We start from the raw sequence: 24321 nt of genomic DNA on the forward strand, positions 1-24321 counted from the left end.
AGACGATAATGGCTTTGGATGGTACCTGATCCCTGAAAGCAAACACCAAAGCAAGCATTAATCTGAAACACTGAGAGTGTCTGCTTTGGCATTAGAGCTATTGCAGCTAAAGGGTGAAGGGTTTGTGGGACTGAAGCAAGACAATTCTGAGTTCTTCTCATCTTCTGAGTTGTGTTATCCTCTGATTAAGTTGGAAGTATGCAAAACCTGAAAAATTTCTCTGGCTTTGCACTGAATGACCACACAAACACTTCACTGCACCTGACAGAACAGTGGAAAGCAGGTGTTTAACATGGCCAAATTGAGCTCCTCAGCACAGCTCTGACAGTTGGTTTTCGGAGAACCTCTCAGCATCTTTCTGCATTAATATCTTTCCCCTTACAGTTATTTCAGACTCTTAAGTCAGCAGCCACTTGAAAAGTCAATCATTGCCTTTGTAGATGGTTTTTTCCAATGCTCCTCATGTAAGGCATAAACACTTAAATGCTCCTTCCAGCTTGGAGTGTGTAGTGCTCTCTCCAGCATGCCCACTGCAGCAGCATGGATAAGCACAGTATTTATTGCCAAAGCATCACTCTTCTGCAATGTTTTTTCAATAACCAAACTATTTTCTCTGTAATTTTTTGGGGGTTCTTGTTGTTTAAAAAACACAGGTTCCTCTTCCACTGAACTCCAATTTTAAGATGATCAGGAATCCTGAGCAACAGGAATCCTGAGGTTTATGGCTATAAATTGCTTGATGCAGAGTTCCCTCAGTGCTGCCTGTGTTCCTGCTGTGCCCCTCCCTGGCTGCTGACCACACACCGAGACTTTGTGCTGGGGCTTTTTCTCCTCCCTAAACCAGTTGTTGTGGGCTCCCAGTCTGAGTGGGCAGGACTGAGGCAGTAATTTTGTGTGCACTCACCTGCAGAGCCCCCTCTGCAGACAAATGTCTGGAACTTGTCACAAGCCCAGCTCAAAAGCCTCAGCAGAGGCAGAGCTGAGCACTCCTCAAGGCTCCTGCACACTTTGGTGGCTCATTAGCACAAGACAAGATGCCTGAAGAATACAGAAGGCAGCTTCCCCCCGTGCAAAAAGTACCTTTTTGCCTGAATGTGGTCTTTTCTAAAACAATTGTTTGTTAAATTCTGTATCTCATTTCACAGTTTTCTCTATGGGAAGGAAACATTTTGACTTAGATCACTGCAGCTCTCTTGCAGGATTAATCTCACCTATTTAACACAGACAGAATTTTTGTCATTCTTTGCAGAACCAGTACAGAATGAAGACTAAATGTTATTCCAGTTTAAAAAGACATCGACATGATCACAGCCTAATTTAATTTTTCAGTATAATTTAATGCCATATTGGGTCCTTCTTTAAAAATAGGCAGCTCATCCAATTTACCTGTATTGAAATATCAGTTGCTATGTGATAGATTTGAATTAATTTTTAAGGAGTACTCATCAAGCTCCCTCCTGAACTGCATGAAGCAGATCACTCACACAGCTTTGTGTGCAAGTATAGAAGGAGACACCAAATCTATTAACAAAATACACCCTGAAATTACTCCTGTAATGCTAACAGAAAGGAAATTGTATGAATCATGCTCATGGGAAGGATTTTGTGTTTTCTTTTTAAAGGTGCAGAACGTGTCATTACATTGAAAATGGAAATTCCTGGATCCATGCCACCTCTTATTCAGGAAATGCTGGAGAACTCTGAAGGACATGAACCACTGACACCAACCTCAAATGGAAATACTGCAGAACACAGTCCCAGTATCTCACCTAGTTCAGTGGATAACAGCAGTGTCAGTCAATCCCCTATGGTGGAATAAGACATTTTCCAGCTACTTCAGACATTCCTAATACCTTATGTACAGGGATGAAAAGCAAGAAAACATTTTTACTGCTGCTTAGTTTCTGGACTTAATATATATCTATATATGTATATATATATAGATAAACTCAACAAGGACCAAGAAATTTTCATATGTATCGATATATACTCCTTGCTGTTTAAACTCTTAAAACTAGAAAATGCAAACTTTTGAAACTCTAAATCAGCCATTTCATGCAAAAAAAATAGTTAAGCTTCTGTTTTCTTCTCTGAACACTCAATATTGCATGGTGACAAGACAGATCTCAGTCTTCAAATTCTGGTTGCATTTCTGATGACTTTGTACATACAAATGTATGGCTGTACTCTCCATACTGGATGTTTGGTGCTTTCCTTTTGTCTCTCATACCTAAAACGATCAAGACACCAACCACAGGACATGGACTACTGTACACATCCAGAGAAGGAAGTTGAAAGGACCGTCTGATTTAGTTGAAATATGAAAACTTGTCCTTGCTGCCCTCAGTTTGCATCTCCTTCCTTGTAAAAAGTATACAAAACGTCACTGCCCCAGCAGAAGAGGTATCAGTGTCAGCATTAACTGCCAGATCAGTTATTCAGATGTCATTTGTTCCACTGTTAATGTCACTTTAAAGTTTAAAGAAGTGGTTTCTTAGCTGGCTGGTGATCTAGCTCCACAATTACCTGCTCCATTTCGACAGCAATGCTATAGCCTCCAAGGCAGAAACACTTTTCAGTGTTACCATGTTCTTGTTTACTTGTTCACAAGCCATTAGGGAAACTTCATGGGATGATAACCAGCAGACTCACTTACAGCTTTTGAATCGCTGAGTCCAGGGTATTTCCTTAGGAATCAACTGCCAGGAATCAGCTGGGCTTTCCAGCCTTCCAGGTGCTAAGGAAGTACAGCTAGGACTTCCAGAAACACAAGGAGAGAATCTGCCTTCTTGGCCTTGTTAAATCACCATGAAGCAGAGTGAAAACTGTGGTAGAATGGTTAACAGATTTAAAGTGTCAGTTTCTTAGGTTTCATTTAAAGCACTAGTGGAATTTTTTTTTTTTTATATATTCTAGCAAGTCTGTGATGTACTTTCACTGGCTCTGTTTGTACATTGAGATTGTTTAACAATGCTTTCTATGTTCATATACTGTTTACCTTTTTCCATGGAGTCTCCTGGCAAAGAATAAAATATATTTATTTTAAAAACTGTGTAGAAGTAGTCCCTCTAGCCCAAATTTTCCACACACACACGTACACAGGGTAGTTTTCCATTTTTTAATGTTTAAACTTCATTTCAAAAAGCAGGTTTGCTGTTTGCAACCATGACAATTAAAATGTGCTTTAGCACAGCTGTCTAGAACATCTCTACAAGCCAGTCAGACAAATACATGACATTTCAATGAGTAAAAAAGAGCATAAAACTGTAGGTGTAAGAACAAAATGTTAAAATGCCTACACACAATAATAAAAACCATCAATTACATTATCACATAAAATAAGTCAAATGTACAAAAGTTTGCAACAGAGGGGACAAAAGGACAACACAAGATACTTGTTGGAAAACATTTTTGTGCTCTTTGGGCACTTAATTAAACATATCAAAATCATCATCTTCATCAGACTCTGCAAAATATTTCACTTCTTTTCTAGCCCGGCCTGTCCGTGGCTTTGGGGCAGTTTCGGAGGCAAAGCCTGACTGGAAGATTTCCACATCAGAATCCTGGTCAAAAGCGGCCTTCTTGGATTTCTTTAGAAAACAAAAGACAAATCATTTGTGATGCCTTGTACATTTGCCATTTTAATATTCAGAATTGAAAAAAAAAACTAAAAACCTCTCTAGCATCTGATTGTTAAAGACACCTCAGCCCCCAACACTATATTAGCAACTTATAAGAACTTAACTTTTATGTGAATTCATGAAGTTCTTTTCAAAAAGAGAAGAGAGCATAGATGGAACTGACCTTGCTTGGTGTGGACTTGGGTGTTTTCTTCCCAGGGTTGTAGTCACCTTCATTTTCTGAACCAGATGCTTTCCTTTTCTTTGCCCCTCTGCCTTTTCCTAGGTCAGAGATTATGAGTTAACTTTGTTGCTTTGTTGTTTTGGTTTTTTTTAAAATAAATTCCAGACTTCATCAAACTGAAAAACTCCCTAGTGAAGTTACTTTAGTATGTCCACATGTTAAGCTAAAACCCAGTTTACAACTCAAGCTTCTTCACAACAGCAGTATAATACAGGTATTTTTTTATTTTGTCAGTTTTAAATCTTTTCTACTTGTTCCACAGTCACCATTCACCCTGACAGCTCAAGCTTTCAGTTCAAGACAGGGACAAAATTCATGAGATCAAATAACTTCTACACCAAAGTAGAACTACAAGTCCTTGGTCACCTTCTGCACTGATTACACAGCATTAATTCACCATTACTATTTAGTAAATTTACTTTGAACCTCAACCATCAACACTGGCACATACTTCACAGACTCCTCCAGTTACGCTGCTTGCTGTGCTGTGTTGTGAGGACTCAGAGAACGGGGATATCAAAAAATGGGCTTAAAAACCCAGAAAGTGCTACTTACTACAATTACTACCAGAATTTTACTGGCTTGGAAGGAGTCGAGCTCAAAGAAAATTAGTAGTATCCAACAGAATGGAAGACAAGAAGATGTGTGGGGTGCAGCTATTAAATGCATTCCCAACAGTGAAGGTCAGATAAAACCTCCACCTGTGGTTTGCCAAAAAGTCAATACACTGTATTTGTCACAGGAAAGGCTGAGCAATCTACCAGTGATCCATGTGCTCTTAACTTACCACAATTATTGTGGTTCTTACAATAATTGTGAGCCCTGTGCTCCAGAGAGCCCAGGTGTGACTCCTACCTTTGGGTGCTGCCGTCTTCTTTGGAATGCCGAATTCTGAATCTGAATCAGAGTTCACAGTTTCCACCTTCTTGGCCTTGGGAGCTCTTTTAGGCTTAGGAGGCGCATCTAGTTTTGCTGTTGGAAGTTAAAAGATACTAATTAATTCACAAATTGGTTGGACATATTAAATTGTACTAGGTACTCCAATTATAGCACAAATGACAGACATTAAAACAAAATGAGTGATTTCTGCACCTGGGGAAAACATACTTCAGCTTTTATGCTGGAACTGTGTGGAATAAACAGGAAGTTTCCTGTGTCCAGCTCTGAGAAGGATTGGTGCACCCAGTACTATTCCAGGGTCCTTGGCCGAATTCTGTTACATCTTTCTGAGTACAAACAGTTTACTAGTAGGTAAAGCAGCAAGAGAAGTCCTCCAGCTTGGATACTTTGACCATGTCTGGATACATTACAGTATCCAGCTGCTTGTGACATTTTTGCCTTCAGTTTGGTATGACTGTGGATTGCTTTCCCCAGGATTACAGCAGGAATTTGGGAGGCAGTGCCTCTGTCTCTGTGACATTGCTTTCTGTCAATCTCAGTGAAAAGGAACTTTGGAAAATGCTGAAAGGAGACGAAGGGAACATTCTGCATTTCCTGGAGAATTTCAGTCAGTGCCACACAACTGATCTGGCTGTCTTTAAAAGATGGTGATTGGAATGTTCCCACAGTGGGTATTAAGGGATAGAATCATGGAACCATTTAGGTCATAGAAGATCCTTAAGATCACCAGGTCATGTGTTCTGTAGGGTTACAGATGAGTGATTCTTGCAGAAACCTCAGATACACACCTGATCTACTCTCTATCAGCCACAGCTGCCTCAGACACAAGTACAAACACTCCAGATACCAGGAATGTGGATGCTTGTGAGAACTCAAATTTAATTTATGGGATCACAAGGGGGATGTGTTTGGAGAACAAGAGAGTGTCTCCACAAGCATTTTGGTTATGATGCCTTGAACTGCAGAGGGGTACAACACACTGCCACAGACACTGGATTTGTTCTTCCCTGGAAACAGAGCCTGGTATCAGTGGCTCTGTCCAAGGGACAGCAAAACCCTTAGCTGTTACCTGGTGGCTAAAGGAATAGTGTCCAGAACACTGACCTCCCTCTGTACTAAATACAGGGGGATTCTCATCGGCTGCTTTAACTTACACCCCTAATGGCTGCACAAGTGTGAAGGATCTCTTGACAGCAGCTTGACGGCAAATCAGCTCAGCCAAGCTCTCCACTAGGAAACAGAAATGACAGGAAACAGAGTGTGCAGCACAATCAATGTACACAGGCTCTCAAGAAGCCCAAGGTTTTGGCAGGAAGTCCAGTCACCTATCAGTCCCACAGGTGATGCAAAGAGTAGATCTCGCTGCTACAATCTCAGCAGCTGGGCTGTTCAAAGCTGTTCAAGCTGAGCAGCTGCTTATCAAGAGTTAGCCTGCTTTTCAAATTTCCCTTAGGCTTTACTATAAAGCCCTAAAACCACAGACAGCTCAAATAGTCATGGAAAAGTTCAGCTTTCTCTTGATCCTCTGTAGTGAACAGCAGAGGTCAAGAGATTTCATCCCAAATTGATCGGAGTCTGAAGTCACAGAAAATCAAACGACTCTGGGACAATTGTTTCAGCCATACACAATAAGCACTCCCAGTGTGAGGGTGAGTGGGTGGAATAGTACATCACCAGAAAATGGGTTCTGAGGAGGCTGCTGCCAAGTCCATGAAGATGGACTTAGAATCAAAGAGAGTACGAAAAGGGTAACCAGATGACCAATGAACTCAGCCTGCTGGGCTATCACTGAACTGTCCAGCTGTGAGGAGGAAAGTGTGGTCATGTCTGATCTGGGCAGAAAAGAAGAACTGAAAACTGGTGAAAGCAACCTGTCATGTTGCACTGAGAAGGAGAGTGCCCCTAAGGCTACTCAGAAGGCAAAAATTTAACTCTTGCTTGCAAGAGAGCCTGTTTATACCTATTTTGTGTGTGTACAGATTAATGAGAAACTCAGAAACAGATCACAGCTCTATTTTCAGGTTTCAAGTTAGGCTAATGACAATTCACTTACATCCAGACCCTCAAAAAAGAGAGAGGGAGAAAGACTGAATGTTAAACTGCACCCATGCCTAGCTACTGCACACAGAGTTCACGCTTCCATTTGCTGCAGTACAGAAATTCAATATAAAAGACTACTCTATTAGAGATCAGTTATTTCTGTATGCAATCTTTATTTACTGTACTACAGAACTCTACCAACAACTGGAAGTGTTTGAGAAGTATTCAGGCATTCACTGATTTAACTGTTAACAAATTAAAGTGGACACAATGTATCAAGAAGTAGATTAGAAATAGGGAGGCAATGGGACAAAGGGTGAAAAGATGCTGCAGTTCACTGGTGTCTAAAATAGAAAACAACATTTTGTTATCATTTTTAAGAGAATAAGTTAACTATTGTAACTGGCTGTTTTCTTGTCACTCTCCTTGAGGTACCTTTTCTTACAGAAGAATTAATATATTAAGTTCAGCTGCAAGTTCAAACAACTATTTGAAGGCTGAACACCACCTCTGGACACGGAAGGTACGAAGTTCTGACACTACAAAGTAGCCAGTGGAAAGAAACAAATTAATATTATTAAGGAGCTGGAGAAAGTTCATACCCTATTGCTGAATTTCAATGAGTTCAAATACCCTACTGCTGAATTTCACAGAGCTCAAAATAAATGAAAGCAGTTCCCACTTTGAAGACTGAAGAGACAATGAAAAGGTGAAGATGATGACTTTCAAATAAAAGGACTGGCTTCCAGACCAATTCTATACATACCCTTTTTGGCAGCTACTGTTTTACTTGGAATTTTCTCTGTTTGTTTTGGGGCAAAAGATGATGAGAAAACAGGAGCAGAATCCTCATCATCACTGTCCAATTTTGTTGTATCTAAAATCACAGAGTAAGTTTAGAAAAAGATCCATTCATGGCATATATTAATTACATCAATATTAACTACAGTAAAAATTGATCTCAAGTAAGTGTTTGTGATGCTACAGCTATGGATGTACTGTGACTTCCTTACCTATGATACAAGCTTTGTTCCTCTAAAGATCAGAACTTCTTTCACTTTTCCCCTTTATAAAGAGGGAGGATGTGGACATCCTTCTACTGCAACCACTCTGTGAAGTTTGTGTGTACCACTCCCCAAAACATCCCATTAATAGTTGCTATAAAAATTAAAGGGAACTGTGAAAACAATCTCACCATCATCCGTCTTCTGAGAGTATGATGGAAAAGAGAAGATGTTCCCAAAATCTTGATTTTTCTTGGCTTGAGATGTTTTTCTACTTAGCAAAAAAAAAAAAAAAAAGGGAATTACATGAGTTACATGAAGCATACTAAAGTATGTAATAACCATGCAAAATTTAAATCCTGTTTTAACATTTCCAGCATTTTTGTATCTGCTTGCAGCAGTCAAACCCTAAAACTGACATCCAGTCAAGAACTCCAGGCATTTCAAATTAAAAGAATTACATTTTTTTTCAATAGTTCTCTATACCAGACTGGCACAAGACAGAAAACAGAGAACCTTTAAAAACATAGTTTAGCAGATTATATTACAGACAGTGTATCATAACTATTTTTATATGTTATTGTATTATTCTTTTAAATCATGAGTCAGCCCCTGCATAGGTGAGTTGCAAGGCTGAGATAACATACACTTGAATTTCTCCACAATTTTCAAGGTGCATGTAGAGCAGTAACAGGCTGATGTTTCTCAGTTTTGTTCAGACACTTTTGCATTGAAAAAATTATTAATAAAAAAATGCTACTGAGTTACAATACTTACTCGGGAGATGGCTTTGATTTGGCTGGGGAGAAGTCATACTCATCTTTTTCTAAACTGTCTGAGGGAACAAACTCATCCTCTCTGTCATTTGTAACTGGAGAGGCTTTTACTTTGAGCTCATCCAAATCGTTGTTATTGTTGGCATCATCGTCATCGTCGGCATCATCTTCTTCTTCTGAGAAGTCAAAAGTGTACTTGGGCCTCTCAGCTGGGAAAATCACACATATACACAATTCAGGGGAGTTTTTCATGTTATATAATACAGATACATATACAAATCCAAGTGGAAGTCAGTGAACAACCCCTGCGTCAGAGTACACAAGACAAAAGAGTGGTGAACAATAAATTTGTTTCAGCCTGGAAGAATAAAGGGCTGAAAAAAAAAAAAATTAGATGTTACTAAAATCCAACACCTCTTGTGGCTTGCCCAGACACCTTCAGCTAAAGGCATTATGGAGACATTGTGCATCAGTATTTTTAAGGAATGAGAATCCTTCACTCAAAATTGAAGCTTTCTTGAATTCACCATTTGAACATTTTTCCTAATTTTTCAGAAACTCTGTGGAGTTTTTTTAACCCATCACATACTTATATATTTTCCAAACTTTCAGTCTTGGTTTTCATGGAGTGTTCAGAATTTTCTGGATAATTTTTTACTTGCCTTTTAGGCCTTATTTGGCAGTATAATGGTATCAGAGTAATTTTTTTTATAAGAATAGCATTGTGTATGTTTCTTCTATAATTCACTAGTTTAGTGAGTAATTTCTGTTCTAGTATTAGAGTAGGGGACAAGATTTCTGATTCAAATTACAAAATCTTTCATAAGAAATTCTTGATCTTGACATTAAGAGTATTCTTCACACAGTGAAGAAAATATAATGCAAGTTACCTGTAGGCAGTTAAGTCCTAAAGAAAGTCCTATGGTCAAAGGAAAATGTGGGTTTGTAGTTGAAACTTTCAGTCTCAATACACAATTCACAAAATCTTGGGTACCTGCAGCTCTCCTAAGCAGAGAGTCTCTGGGAATAATCACAGGCTCATTTTCTTCTAAGTCACTTTCAGACTTGGATTCATCATCTGACCATGGGTTTCGTTTCTTCACTTTTTTTGCACTGGATTTTGTAGATGATGGTGTCCTTCTTACCCTGGCACCTGACAAAAGTAAAAGCATTTACTGCAGTCAGGTTAACAATAGTTTCATCTTTCCTAATTGTTACAAATGTAGCATGAATTTTCATCTGAAGTAGTTCTCCTTTAAACATTGTAAGTTTTCTTCTCCTCCAAATGTCTCCTCCCTGAAAGAAGATTTACCATGAAATTATTTCCCACAGAACCTGACTAGCTGCTGCCAAATAAATATGTTTTGTGACTGAAAAATATAAAGTCTCTAACTTTAAGTTTTGCCATCAAACTTGTGTTTCTTTAAAGGTTGCTAGAGTTTTCCAGGGAAAGAATGTGCAGTTTTCCATTATTCAGGGAACATGATCAGAAACAGTTATTGGAAAAACACAGCAAACATGGGAAGCAGAGGACATCCTGTGGTGGGGAGGGGGTAAAAATGTGGTCAGCCAATTGCAGGGCAGCCTCAGGTCAAGCTGGGCTAATTGGCCCTGGCTCAACAGTGGCTGTGGGAGATTTGAGCTGCACGTAGACAAGTCACTCATAGCTGTACCCAGTGAATCTCCTCGGGTTGGATAATCCCCTGAGTAATTAAAACCAGATCTTATCTCTGAAAAATTATTTGCGCAACCACATTTTTCTCCCTTTTTCTAAAAAAATAAACTCCTTCATACTTAAACCTACTCTTCTGTCTCCAGCTTTCTTTTTTTGCTGCTGCCTCCCTGTTACTGTGTATTCCTCAAACAGCAATAATAAATTCTCCTAGCAGAGGAAATGGGGAAGTGAACGTTGGTCGCCTGCCAAACCACAGCACCCACAACTTTCTGAAAGTCAGAATGACTGAATATGTCAATAAAAAACTACACTTATTTAATCAAGTTCTACAATCTATACTATTACTCAGACTGAGGGGCTGAAGGTGACTGCCCTGTCCTTCAATATCAAAGAGCACACAAATGAGACATTTCAGTTTGCAAAGAATTAGACTCATTATGTAAAAATAATCTATTTTGATATACACAAATTTGAAGATTTAGACCCCCCCCCCCAAAAAAAAAATTCAAACTTAGAAAATGTAAGATACATCATGCCCAGGAAAGTAGTTTATACAAAGAAATTTCAGAGTACTTTCAAATATTTCATTTTAGTGAAGAAATCCAGATGAAATAATGATTATTGTGCTGTATTTCCCTTCTCACATTGTGTTAAAAATGCATTTCATGCCCAGTAAATACAAAGGTCACCTTCACAACGAAGGTGAACTATGGCTGTGCAAGGGTCTTACCAGGCTCCTTCTTCTCCCTCTTAGGTTTAGGGGTTTTGGCTGCTGCAGCTGATGCATTCAGTGAGTCATCCCCACCACCCTCAGCTGGCACACCACCAAACTCTTCATCAAATTCCATTTTTATTGCTAGAGAATCAGTTTCACCCTAAAATTGCAAAATAAAATAATTTACACCTTTATATTTCAATATTGAACTGGAATAGTTTTGCAGATGATGAATGTAGACTAGTATTTCAACATTTGTTGAACAGTCTTGGAAAGAAGTTATCTCAATTGAAACACCTGAACAATAAGTAGTCTCGAGGGGTTTGCAAATGTAAAAGAAATCCAGTACAAATTTCTTATGCACTAGGTCAGCAAAACAGTGCAAATACAGCACCAGTGACAAACTGGTAATTTGGATTTATGCCACTGGAGTAGAAAAATACACCAGTTAAATAACAAATCATTTAACTGTAGCAGTCATTTTGGCTCACCTTTTTCTTCTTCAGCAATTTCCTGCTGGCATCAGCTTTCATGGCAGATGTAATCTGTGGAACTATTCTTCTGCCAAATGGTGATGGCATGGTCTCTTCCAGCTGGAGCTTCTTCATCTTGGGTTTCCCAACTTTGCCTTTTATTGGTTTGCCAACCATGCCAGCCAGAATGTCTTCTCTTTCCTGTGCTTCTACTTTCTAACAAACAAGGGGAGGCAGGAGGGGGGGAAACACGTTATTTTTCAATGAGGACAAAGTGGACCATGATGATTATTTAAGATTCAGCTCCTTTTTACATGGAGCGTAAGGCTCCCCTTAAATCTCACTTGAATTGGAACACAATTTTCAGTTCTGGAACAGTGTCCACTTAATTTTGGTAAATTCATTACCCTGTAGAGCTAAAAACTAGACTTTAATTCAAGAATACAAACTTTTGGACACTGTTACACTGAAAAATCTTTCTTCTCTCAAGCTTTTATTTCACAATTATGTGTCTGGTACTATTGTAAGTATCCATTATTTCAGCATATAACTTAAACATCTCGTTTTGAAGTGTGTCACTTCAAAAGATTGTACCAGCCCTTTTCAGACAACATGGAAAACTGAGGTTCAGCAGGTTATTCACCAAAGGGACTTTATCTTTTTTCCAGAATTACTGATGTGGCAAACTAAGGACCCCTCACATAGTATTTATAGTCTACACACTTCATTCCTGAATGTACATTTCTGAATTTGGTAATACTCACAGCCTCACAAAAAATTAGATCATGTAGAACTACTGTAATTATTACCATTATCAGTTACTACTCACAGGTTTTTGTGTCATCTAAACACTAACTTTCTCCTGGTTATTTTTCTTTTAATATCACTGACTTGGAAAAAACATTAAATTGGATAGATGCAAGAAACAATCCCTGAGAAACACTACTAAGAACACAGATATCCAATACTGATTTCTCAGTTACCCTTATATTATGAAATGAATCTACATTTGATTAAAAATGTAGTATTTTAAAATTATTTTTCTAAATTTTAATTAATTTCTTAATTTTTATTAGTGTTTTTAATTCAATTAATATGAATTTAATGTTTTAGAAATATATATAAAGTAAAACATACTTCAAGCTCTTCAACAAAGGCTGCTAGATCTTCTTTCCAGAGGTCTGAAGGAGATTTCCTTTTAAGATCATTTAGTTCTCTCTCCTAAAACATGAAAGTAGTACAGAGAATGTAAGGACAACTAAAGCAATTGCCACTGAAGAGTAAATATTCCCAAGAGGCACATCAACATTTACTGTGCCATTTCAGAACAAGCCTTCCAGGTGTACCAACCTTGGAATCCCTCTGCTTGATCAACTCTTCCACCTTCTCTTTTGTGAGTGACCACAGGGACATGTTCAAAATGTAGTTGAAGTCAGGGCCAGAGGCTGGGCCAGAGGCAGAGGAAGCATCATCATTTGCATTCTGAGAGTCCTCCTCTTCTGCTGCCTGAGGTGAAACATTCCCAGTTACAAGTATTAGTGACCCCAGCTCTGTGCATGAACTGTGACACTGTTCCAAGGCACCACCACAGAGTAGCAAGGTGTCCCCTCACAGATTCAACAGCCTGAACATTTTCTGGACCCTTCCAAAAGGCCGTGTTCCTGTGACCTTCCAGAGCTGATTATTTAATCATTTGATTTAAGAGAACAAATTGAACCTGTGCTAGAGCCTCGTATGCTGCTGGCTGCAGATATTGGTGCTGTCCCACCCATCTCTCAGGGCTGAGACATTTGCCCTTTGGGTATTCACAGATAAGTGTTCCTTTAGAAAATGGGCACAGTGCTTTGAATAACAGCTGGTATCAAAGCCCCAAATGTGCAAACTGGGGTTTGAAAGTAGATCACAATTTCTCTAAATAACAGTTTTGTTATCAAATAGAAATAATTTTACAGAGTTAAAATACAGTATCAAAAATACAAAACAAACGTGAAATGAAAACAAATAGCTACAACATGGCAAAGACACAGAAAAGGGATGGGTGACAGAAATTCAAAGCTACTTTTCAAAGCAGTTCCATCTGCCCATAGTAATGGAGATATAACTTTCAAATTAAACTCAACACGTCTCTTTTGGAACAACAAAAATGGTTGGTTTTTAAAAAAGCAGAAACAAATATAGGTCAAGGTCATGGTCAAATTTACTACAATAAATTTAAAAGTCATATCTTTGTAACACGTATGTTTCTTTACAGAAAAGCAATTAATAAGTTAGGTAGAAATAATTACATTTAGTAATTAGTTGTATGTGTGGGGTAACTGATGCAGCACTTTCTGTATCAGCCAGTCAGAAATCAAGTTGCCAGTTTTGATTTGGGTACATTAAGAAATTCAGTCCTATGCAATCTCATTTTTCAGACTTGTACTACCTAGTTTTCTTCTAAGCATTATCCATATACAATACCAGTATTATGTGACTTTATTTTTGTGTAAGTTCAATGTTTTTTTTTTTAATGGAAGCCAATAAGGACTAATGAATAATGTGTTTAAATTGCTATGTGTGTGTTATAAATTAAGTTAGACTACTAGAAAATAACCAATATAATTTACAATAGTAACAATATCAATCAACATCTGTATCTAGATTATTACCTTTTCCTGTGCTTCTTTCCAGGCTTTTACTGGATCAGATTCATAACCTCTCTGGACCAACATCTGAATCAAATCCCTTTTTGATCTGTTCTCTACAAGATACACACAAACACAGAGGAGGCAAGGAAAAAAAAATAAAAGGGAAAGTCAGTGTCATTAAAATCTTGCATGTAAGTATTTTCTGCTATACTTAAATACTTTCCAGATTTCCCCCCACTGTTAACAATTCTGTTTACTCACCAATGGTAATTTTTCCTTGTATCTTCTCCAGGATGAAACGAGCTTGGTTGTTCAGCTTGGTAGACTCTGCACCCAGCATCCCCACCAGCCACTCCTTGCGCAGGCTGTAATAATGTAACCGCAGATCAAAGAACTCCTTCAAGATGTCCTGCACGGTTTCGTACTTCTTCAAGCACCCCATGTGATCAAACAGCACCTAGAAAATACAGGATAGACTTGAGAGAGGCTGTGTAACTCAAACTTTGCTAGCCCTTGTGTAAGTGTTCAGTTCTACTGCACGTATAAAAGCACCATACAAAAAGTGGTATTTCGAGGAGTGTCAACTCAAACCTCACTTTGGAGCTGCACAGCACAGAGCTGGATGGTCTCTATTTTTATTCACAAAGAGATTTAGGATGAGATTTATGGCAGTACAATCAAACAAAAAGACAGCCATATAGAGAAATATGCCTGAATTCACTTGAATGACTAATTTTATCTACATATTAAATCACAAGTTCAGCGGCAACTGATGATTCACAACTATTTAATATAACAGTTGCAAAGCTTAATAATCCTTAATAATCTTTCAATTCAGCTGTGAAATCTGTCACTTTTCAGCTGTGAAAACTACCATCCTTCAAGTTCAAACACCAAGTAAGAAATCATTTTTACTTGATAGGTGGAATCAATCCTGTCTGGCTTCTGACATCTCCAGTTCAGACATTTATAGGTGAACTAGTCACCCTTGGTGCCCTCCATAGTCAACTGAAAGAAATAAACCCCTCTAGGGGATAATTCATCTATCCAAAATAGCTATGTGGGAGCTGGGGGACAATGGCCAAGCTCACATAACTTTTTAAGGTTCTTACACTAGGGCAGATTAATTCCCACACAGGTACAGAAAGCAGCCTCTACAATTTATTATTTATTTTGTCAGGCAGAAATTGCAGGAATTCAGCTGCAAAACATTTTGAAATCTGTGAAATGTAAAACTGACAACAGATTCTCACAGTAGTTCCTACAGTTGTTTAAACATGTGAGAAATACCATCACTCTGATTTGGTAGATTGGCTTTTCAAGTACTACCTGGAAAATTAGTTGAGCAAGGCCTGTTTCCTTTTCCAATCCTATGGTCATTAATTTATTTTTAACCTATTTTCACATAGCTTTTGATGTACAAAGCAATAGCAACAATAATGATCTTTGTGTTTTGTAATACTATCTGAAAGTCGCACCGGCCATTAAAAACAGACTGTTTTTCCCAGTATCTGTAAAGAGAGGATGCTTGGAAATCTTTGCAGAAATTAACTTACATTCAAATCCCACTCAGAATATACAGACATATATATATTTATTAATATTCTTAGTAATTTACAGCACTATTATGTCTTCAGCAGCTTAAGAATGGTGTTTGCTATACCTTACCACCGAAAATTGGATTTATGCTGGTGGAAACATTGGATCATTTAACTCATATTAGAGGAGTAACAGTCCTGCAGGAAGTGCAATTTTGAAAACGTCATTTGTCTCAAGTTTAAAACTCAAATCTAATTATAATATGGCAGAAAGTTATTTCTATGATCTACTTTGCATTAACCACTTTTGGTTCACTGCACAGTAGATTTTCAATTACAAGAAGGCAACCACACCAGGCCTATCTTATTTGAAAGACTCATCATAAAATGGATTTGCTTATTCATATTGACTTAGTATTGCTAATCATTACAGTTTTCTACTATTGAAACAATTTCAAATACCCAATGCACTGTTCAATACCAAGAACCAAAGTATACTACAAAAACATTTGATTTTACAACAAGCAACAGTAGGGATTCTGATAGCCAAACATGAAAAAGTTACCATAGAATTACAAGTAAGACTTGTTTGAAGCTTAAAGACTTTGTGCAATCCAGCAGCTTCTGCCTGTGCAAGCTTTTCTTCTGTCATCTTCACAACAAATTTCACAGTTGTATCAGTGTGGTATTCCTTATAGTCAGAAATTAATGCTGGAGTTTTTTCAGTCCCATTCAACATAGGTTCTAGAACCTGTTCTTTGTACACCTGTTGAAAATAGGGCAGCAAAAAACAGAACCACTTGAAATGCCTTAAAACTGCAAAGCAACTGAACAACATAAATTTTCAAAGCTCTGTGCATTACATCTGGTACCAGTTATAGCTTAGAGAACCAGTATAACCTGCAAAATGCAGGCCAAGAGTAGCACAAACATAAGAAGCAGAAACCAGGACAGAAAAGCCTACTGTAAAGTGGATTAAGCAGGAGAAGCAGGTGTTCTCTGTAGCAAGAACAGCTGATGGCACAAACAGAGAACCATCTTCTACAAAAGCACACAGCAGAATAAACCGTGTTCCCTTCCGTATATGTATAATGAAAAATTGTGTTAGAAGTTCACACAGATGTAGGATTAAATAATTTAATGATGAATCCTTCACCCCTTTTTGTTTATATTAAAATGTATTTCACTATTACTCACCTGGGTCCATGTCCTTACAGGAAGCTCTGTAATCTCTACTGTGTTCCTGTCCACGACAAATATTTCACCACTCACTACATACTGATTTTGACCAAGTTCCTGAATGGTTCCTTTGAAGTTTTTGTAGTTTGGAAGCTGAAATTGGAAAAAACCAAATCAAACTGGCCATTATCTTTATAATAAAATGTCAGAAAAATATTTCTTTTCCATACTCCATCCACTTATGACTATATTGCCCTAACCTGTCAACACACCTCTCAGACTGTGAAAATCTGAAGTCGTAGGAAAAATACTACAGAAAAAACAGAATACACACATGCAAGTGACAGGACCAATTATCCTACTGTCCACAGAGTAGAAAAACTGTTAAAAAGATGCAGCTGAAGCCACTGAGGTGGTGGGGTTTTGTTTTGATTCTTTAGTTTGTTTTTTTCTTCCTCTTTCTTAAAGAAAGCTCTAAGCACAATTAAGGCATGACAGAAAGCAGATTAACATCCCACAATAACTTTACACAAGTGGTGCATTTTTTCCTTTTGTGCTCTTTGGCAAAGATAGTAGAACCCATCCAAGTCAAATTGTAACTAACAGGCTGAGGAATTTTTTTTAACAGGATTGATTTCCTTATCCAGCTTGACACAAACACATACCAGCATACAGAAAGGAGCTAGATGGAGGCAGAACTGCCTCTTTCAAGCACAGTGAGCTTCAATTGACTGTGAGACTACACAGAAGGCCTAGGAGTCCTAAAGGAAGGGCAATAGATTGCATTAATTAAAAAAAAAATCTCATTATTCCCAAAAATTTGAAAAAGGAAAGCCACTATGTCTTGAAAATTGATATTGCACACTCAGTGAACTGTGATCTAAATAGGGAAGAAAAGATGTTTCTGCTTCTATGGCTTAGTAACACAGCCAAGCAGCAATATTCATCAGTTGTAAAATTAAGGTTATTTCAACTGTATTTCATCTCTTGGTCAAAGACATTGCGGGTTCTTACAGGTATTCTTCCTGTCCAATTTTTTTCACACCATTTCTGGGACTTCTAAAATTTTGAATAAACAGAAGCTAAATGCAGTTCAGAAGTTGCTGGTTTTCTCGAACAGCAGCAATATCTTTTCCTCTGCCTACAGATTTATAAAACAGAGAACAATTCAGACAAGAGAAAGGAAATGCTAACTTTAGCTGAAGATACTTAAGTAGTAACTTCAAAAAGAAAGTGTGATACAACTTTTTACTCTACTGCCATGTCACACACAACTACCCTGTAAGGCTTGTAACTTTTGTTCAGCAGACTGAACAAAAAGTCCCCTAAAATAACTGCTAAAAATACAAATAGCAATGTTTTTGCTTCAAAGTCAACTTCCCCAGCCTCATCCCAACAGTCAAGTAAAGCTTCTACATAAAATTACTGGGACAAACCAACTCTGATGCTCCAGTAATTAGAGAAGTTCTAGAGAGATAGGAATTGATTTTGTAAGTACACACATTAAAAATAACAATAAATACTATTATTTTTTACCATGGGGTGGGGATCTAGGCCATCCAGCATTCTTCTGACATTGTTTACAATCTCTCTGGTATCATAGTTTGGAAGCTTGCATGCCCAGCCAGTGCCAATTCCTTCAGCTCCGTTTACTAAGACCATGGGAATGATGGGAATATACCACTCAGGCTCTACACGCTGGTTGTCATCATACAGGAATTTAAGCAAGTTGTCATCCACTGATGGAAAAAGTAGCCTTGCTAAAGGGCTTTAAATGAAGAAAAAGAAAACCATTTAACCTCAAGTCCAGTAAGTAAAGAACATTTTGCTTTAACAGGCCTTGGGCCCAGATATGATCTGGTTGTAGATTTTTCTCACATCTCTCTCTCTTTGCCATTCTGAAGCTGAAAATCCAATGTTTTGAGATCTCCTGAGATAACGAAGTTCTACCCAATGGAAGAGCATGTCCGTAATAGATGAAGTTTGTTTCCTTCACAGAAACACATGTACCTGGTATACTAGCAACTGCTGACATTTAGCACCTACAAAATGTCATTCTTTGAAGCTTTCAGAACACACAGCTCAGCATGACACTGGGGCACCCAGTAATAAAGCAACACAGCATCCAAATAGTTGCAAAATGTTACGGATGTTCAAAACCACACTTAAGAAATCCAAAGCAAAATATGAGCTTCTATCAAAATATTTCAATCTTTCTCTTATTTCTCTCCCCCACCCCCAAAAAAGGATGAGTTTCAGAAGAAAGCTATTTAAAAGCATGCATTTAGCTTGATATTAACAGTTTACCTTAACATGGTGAAAATATAGCGAGGGCTGGCAGCATCCTTTCCACCATGAAGCCTGGTGCCAAACTGACCAATAGGTTGTAGCAGATTCACATTGTTACTTCCAACAAAGTTCTGAGCCAAGTTGACTATAGTCATCATTAATGCTTGCTGTAAGAAAATACATATTCATAGTAAGAAGTATGAGACAGTCTATCCTAATCAGCAAGGAAAATCTATTTTTAATGGCCCAAAATTGTGTGACTAACCTGAATTAAATTTTTAAGAAAGCAGTCTCCCTGAGAAAGGACTGTTGTAACCTATTACAAGGGCTGCTGGGAATACATATTCTATGCTTATGAAAACCCCTGAGCCTCTCAATTTCTTCTAAAGCACTTTTCTGGGGGATGTACAGGGACATAAACTGACCACACTTGCGTGCACAAACTCATGGCTTATAAAGGGAGAAGAGAAGGGATGGATGGATTATTAATATGGCCACCCTTGGTAATATTTCAGATAAATATAAACAAAATAGGAGCTAGAAAAAAATCTTTCCTCTGACACTGTAATAAGTTTTTGAAGAACAGAGTCTCAGCTTCTTCCCTTAAAATACTGTGTTTCTTGTTTCAGACACAAATTGTCCTAGTACACAGTTTCTATGTGCCTATGATTTCAGAATCTAGAAGTTGTTTAGGTAATTAGTTATCTAGTATTTTGCCACAACCCACAACGTATTTGGGATAACAGTGAGCACCAACACTTGGAAAGAAAGAAAATATCCTCTCTTACTAAGCTACATACAGTTTAGTTCATTTTCTTTAAAAGCACACCTGTGATTAGTAGAATTATAGTCAATAGTTTGCAATTTTAATAGTAGAAACATTTACCCAGTATTTTACATAGGCTAAAAGTCCTCACAACTTCACCATCCTCCATACTCACCTCCCCATGGTGATAAGCTGACATTTCAGCCACAGAACCAGCCAGCTGAGCAACCTTTACTTCACGTTTATCATTTCTCTTAAAGCAAGTGAACAGAACCTTGCGTTGCCCTGGTTTCAGACCTATTTAGAAGAACATTCCTTTTTCAACACATACACAAGCAAATGTTTTCAAGTGATAAACTTGTTTTGCCTTTTTATAATTTTTAATCTCTCAAAAGAAGTCTAAACATTAAACAGCAACAAATTCACACTGAAATATTACCAAAATAACACATATTTTTTAAAGTAATTAAAAATATTTTACCAAACTCAAAAAATTACCAAAAAAGTGGAAACAGTCTTTTTAGCCAATTATACTGCATTCAATATATCATTCTAATAAACTGCACCTTGATCCTAAATGTGCAACTTCCACAAGTCAAGAATTCTTTCCATTCTACTCAGCAAAATCTTTTTCCTAAGAGCATCAGCACAAATTCAGCAATGACAGCTGTAACTGCAGCTTACATACATTTCACAGAACTCTGAAATTTTACTTGTGTGAAATTCTCAAATACATATTAAAATTCAATACCAAAAAATGCTATCCTCTTGTGATCTTTTAAAGTTTTAAGAAAGAAGCCAGTCTCTGATCTTCTGAAATGTTTATTTTCATTGCTTAGGCACACTTTAGGAACAACAGCTGAGCAGAACGGATTGCATTGTATTTCCTGCAAGTCATCCAGAACTTGATAACCAGTTCTAGATCATGCTTATTGAGCTATTCAGTGTTTTAATTCACATACATTTCTAAAATGCACTAAAATATTGTTTAATGTTACCATTAGTACAGTGTGTCAAACATAAGAGCAAAAGTTGGAAGGAAGACAAAAAATAATTAAAAAAAAGGATACTGACTTCAACTTCCATTTCATTCAAATATGTAATATCCAAACTTTTTTACAATGGCTCTGCATCATGTTTTTCTACCAGCACTCTATGGAGTACAACAGACTTAAAGGACTTTCTTTACAAACGAGAATCACCAAGCAGCAAGAATTGTAACTACCAGCTGTGAAGAAATAGTCAAAATGTTCTTCCTCTTCATTATTTTTTCTGAGATTTGCCACCAGGCTAGCCTGTCATATATCACCTGATGATGCTAAAGGACAAAAAGCATTGCTAGAGCACTACACCTGCTGCACAATTCATATATCCAAGTCCAGAATGCAGAATTTCAACCAAACTTGGCAGAAACACTCGTAGGAATTATACATAATATTTGTAGTATTATATATACACCTACATTGTTACATATACACATACAATCACACAAATGTATTAATAACTATGTTCCCTTCTTATTTTCTTACATTTCTGTAGAAACAGTCCACTGCAAGTTCATTCTTTAAATATTTAAGTTCCAGCAAAACCATTCTGCTGTTTCTGAGAAGGCAGTCTGGGTACAGTACGTTGTAAGGAGCAATGATCTCTTGAAACATATAGCTCTGTAAGCACCCAGGTATGGGAGGAAGTAAGTCTGGAGAAGCTGAAACAGAGACTGGCATCCTTTGGTTCCCTAGGTGTGTATCTGCATACCTGACTCAGTTTCATTCTGCATCAAAGCTAGGGATCCATCCTACCAGGAAGCTACTGCCCCTATCCCCTGAACAATCCCTCTCTTTTATGCAAAACACAAAAAGCTCTTGCTGCACTAATATTTTGGTGTAAGTCTGTAATGTTAAGAAGGCTGACCAGCTCCACTATAAATGTACTGAGAGCTGCAGATAAATGCACTTCACCCCTCCCCGAAGGCTCAAGGCTTTTTTCTGAGCATAGTAAGCTTGTGCACACAGACAATGACATGGGCAGAAATTCCTGCTCACGCTGTCTGCAGACAGTTTTACAAATGAAACTGTAGTGCAGAGAAACTGCTCCTTTTAATGTACATGCTATTGCAAGGGGAGGGTTAGTAAACCTGACTGACAGGAGCCTAGCAAGATTACAGGTCAGTAAACACTACAGCACTGCCTGTGGTGCAAGACTGAGGGGAGAAAATATTTGCATCTTCATCTGCACTCAGCTGCTGACTTGAATGTTAATTATTACAAGCACTTAAGAGACTTGCTTTCTCTGATGGTATGAGCAGAAACAAAGCACTTGTAGGGCCTAGGGAATAGGTCTGATTAAGTAAAAAGCCTGCACAGCAACAGCTTCAACCTCCTCACAGAAGAAACACAGCAATTCCTTAGCACACAAATCAAGAAATTGTTCAGGCTGGAAGGGACCACAGTGGCTCATCTGGTCCAACCTCCCCAGGCAGGATTCCAGTGCAAATCACACCTCTAAAAACCATCAATGAACAGAAATATTCCAAAAAATCATAATGAATTATCAGCTTACCATCAACAAGGGAAGGGATAGATCTCTCGTTGTCTGAATTTGAGAAAAGGATCAACTCCTTGTTAATGAAATCATTGTAAGTCAAATGTTTTGTTGCTGTGCCATATAAAAATTGCTGGAAAAAACCACATAAATTATTCATTCAATACAAAAACTACATTACATTTAAATCTCACCTGGCAGATTTATTGCTATTATCTAGGACTAACCTCGGGAAGGCCGTGTAGTCGACGCTGCCGCCTGTCTTCCATGAAATTTGTTAACCATTCTTTTCGGTCATCAATCTTCTTCTTACTGAAGGCCTGGAAAGATTCCAAGTACACTAAAGTATCAGCATATAAATGTTTGTGCAAATGTATGCTACTTCAGTCAGAATTTTAAGTATATTGCATTTTCTGATCAAGTATTCAATAAGGTTTATTTGGACAAGCTAATCCATATAACTTACATTTACATTTAAGGAGCAGTATAGTATACCAGTACATGACTTCTCAGACATTTTTGCACAAGGTTTTTTGAAATGACAGATTTCTCACTGTGTGCAATTTAAATTTATATTGCTTTTCTGAAATCTGTACACATTTAGACAAATCTTATCATTCTTCTTCCCTTCTTCACATCAGAGTTTTGTTTTGACACACAGGTTTGAAGGTCTTTCCCTACACAGCTTTAAAGTTGGGTTCATCATTTAGACTGAGCTGTAACCAGATCTCATCAAGACAATCAATTGAAGGTATTAGAAAAAATATCCCACTCTTGTCCTCTCCATGCCCTCTTTGCTCTGTCAATAACTTGCAGCTGTTCCTGCCTGGCCATCCCTAGTCCTCTTATGAAAATTGACAATCTGACAGAACTGACACTGCACAAAAAGCCTAAGCCAGAGTTTGGGCCAGCTGACTGACGGCCTCAGCCTTCATGATGACAAGGCATCACTTTCCAGCAACCACTTATCACTACAAAAGGACACAGGAATTTGTTCTGACTTTGTGGTGTTACAGAAACAGAGTTCCCCTCCAGTGAGTTTCTTCTCCCAAAAAGAGAAAAATACATAAAAACTGAGTATGTGGTTTAAACAAGATATTGACTTTGGGGAAATTCTGTGAGCTGCTGAGGTACTGCCTTTTCTTCTCAGGGGGTAAAATGTAGAAGTTTCATCATGTCCTGATTTCAACCACTCTCCTGCATTAGAACACACTTATCAGCACCATCCTTTTCAAAGGACTCTGACTGGAGCACTCCAAAAGAGCTCAATGAGTAGCGTCAATTCCTTGGAGACCAAGATGCTACATAATAAATATTAAATGTAACTTAGTTTATGAGAAAGGGCCTAAGCCATATCACCCTGTTTTGCATCAGATTGACTGCCCTTGTGAACAAAGCTTGATAATTGATAATGCCAGACATCTTAAAATTTAAGATTAGGCTTTTGTAAAGAACAGGACTAAATTCTTACAATTTTCATTTGACTCCTTTCAGTTTATCTATACCTTTTCTAGACCACTGAAGTGACAAATGACCAAGAGCTGGATCAGCATAAAAATTATTTCAATAGAATAAAAATAGAATGAATGGAATTAAGAGCTGTTCTCAAATATTTATTCTTCAATAGAATAATAAGAGGATTTTTTTTGTTTTTCCATTTAAAACTGCTCTTCCAATGCTTCATTTACTAGCAAAAGAGTTCTTCAGAATGGTGAAGAAGTTGCTCTGTCTTTCCTAGATTTCAGCTATCAAGAGGTCTGCTGGGGCTTATAATCACATATCAGCCAGAGGTAAACTTGGGATGGGGATTCCAGGGATCAGCTGAGGTAATGCAGGTAGAAGTGTAAGAGAAGCTTCTGTACACAGCTCCAGCACTAGCTAGTAGTTGCTGAGGTGCAAGAGAGGTGAACAGCTTCCTCCCAGACTGAAAAAAT

General features: G+C 37.9%; 2 protein-coding genes and 1 long non-coding RNA gene across 23 annotated transcripts in view; 2 read left to right on the forward strand and 1 right to left on the reverse strand.

Moving 5' to 3' along the window:
- RARB (retinoic acid receptor beta) overlaps positions 1–3049 on the forward strand; it is a 320192-nt gene extending 317143 nt beyond the window's left edge. For all 14 annotated transcript variants that reach the window (XM_064414722.1, XM_064414759.1, XM_064414765.1 and 11 more), the window contains one exon: positions 1623–3049. In XM_064414722.1, coding sequence (XP_064270792.1) covers positions 1623–1819 — 197 coding nt within the window. In that variant the 3' untranslated portion in view covers positions 1820–3049. The remainder of the gene's footprint in view (positions 1–1622) is intronic.
- Positions 3050–3104: 55 nt separating this feature from the next.
- Positions 3105–24321, reverse strand: part of TOP2B (DNA topoisomerase II beta) — a 60269-nt gene continuing 39052 nt past the window's right edge. The window contains exons 17-36 of one of the 4 annotated variants that reach the window (XM_064414694.1): positions 22615–22707; positions 22406–22520; positions 20022–20143; positions 19099–19247; positions 18328–18559; positions 16810–16944; positions 16178–16378; positions 14336–14531; positions 14096–14187; positions 12798–12953; positions 12585–12668; positions 11466–11663; positions 10990–11134; positions 9579–9737; positions 8586–8793; positions 8000–8079; positions 7571–7681; positions 4720–4836; positions 3805–3902; positions 3105–3590 (exon numbers count right to left, since the gene is read on the reverse strand). In XM_064414694.1, coding sequence (XP_064270764.1) covers positions 3429–3590; positions 3805–3902; positions 4720–4836; positions 7571–7681; positions 8000–8079; positions 8586–8793; positions 9579–9737; positions 10990–11134; positions 11466–11663; positions 12585–12668; positions 12798–12953; positions 14096–14187; positions 14336–14531; positions 16178–16378; positions 16810–16944; positions 18328–18559; positions 19099–19247; positions 20022–20143; positions 22406–22520; positions 22615–22707 — 2853 coding nt within the window. In that variant the 3' untranslated portion in view covers positions 3105–3428. Of the gene's footprint in view, positions 3591–3804; positions 3903–4719; positions 4837–7570; positions 7682–7999; positions 8083–8585; positions 8794–9578; positions 9738–10989; positions 11135–11465; positions 11664–12584; positions 12669–12797; positions 12954–14095; positions 14188–14335; positions 14532–16177; positions 16379–16809; positions 16945–18327; positions 18560–19098; positions 19248–20021; positions 20144–22405; positions 22521–22614; positions 22708–24321 lie in introns of all 4 variants that reach the window. The other 3 variants (XM_064414690.1, XM_064414700.1, XM_064414710.1) reach the window with 3 other exon arrangements.
- On the forward strand, positions 5365–7565 carry LOC135297349 (uncharacterized). Of its 5 annotated transcripts, none has more exons than XR_010359370.1 (3): positions 5365–6413; positions 7236–7327; positions 7458–7565. It is a non-coding gene; the product is annotated as an uncharacterized LOC135297349 (long non-coding RNA). The 5 variants fall into 5 exon arrangements; XR_010359371.1 differs by having other exon boundaries at positions 5365–6104; positions 6296–6413; positions 7236–7565; XR_010359368.1 differs by having other exon boundaries at positions 7236–7565.

Source organism: Passer domesticus, chromosome 1 (assembly GCF_036417665.1).
Source record: "Passer domesticus isolate bPasDom1 chromosome 1, bPasDom1.hap1, whole genome shotgun sequence".
NCBI lineage: Eukaryota > Metazoa > Chordata > Aves > Passeriformes > Passeridae > Passer > Passer domesticus.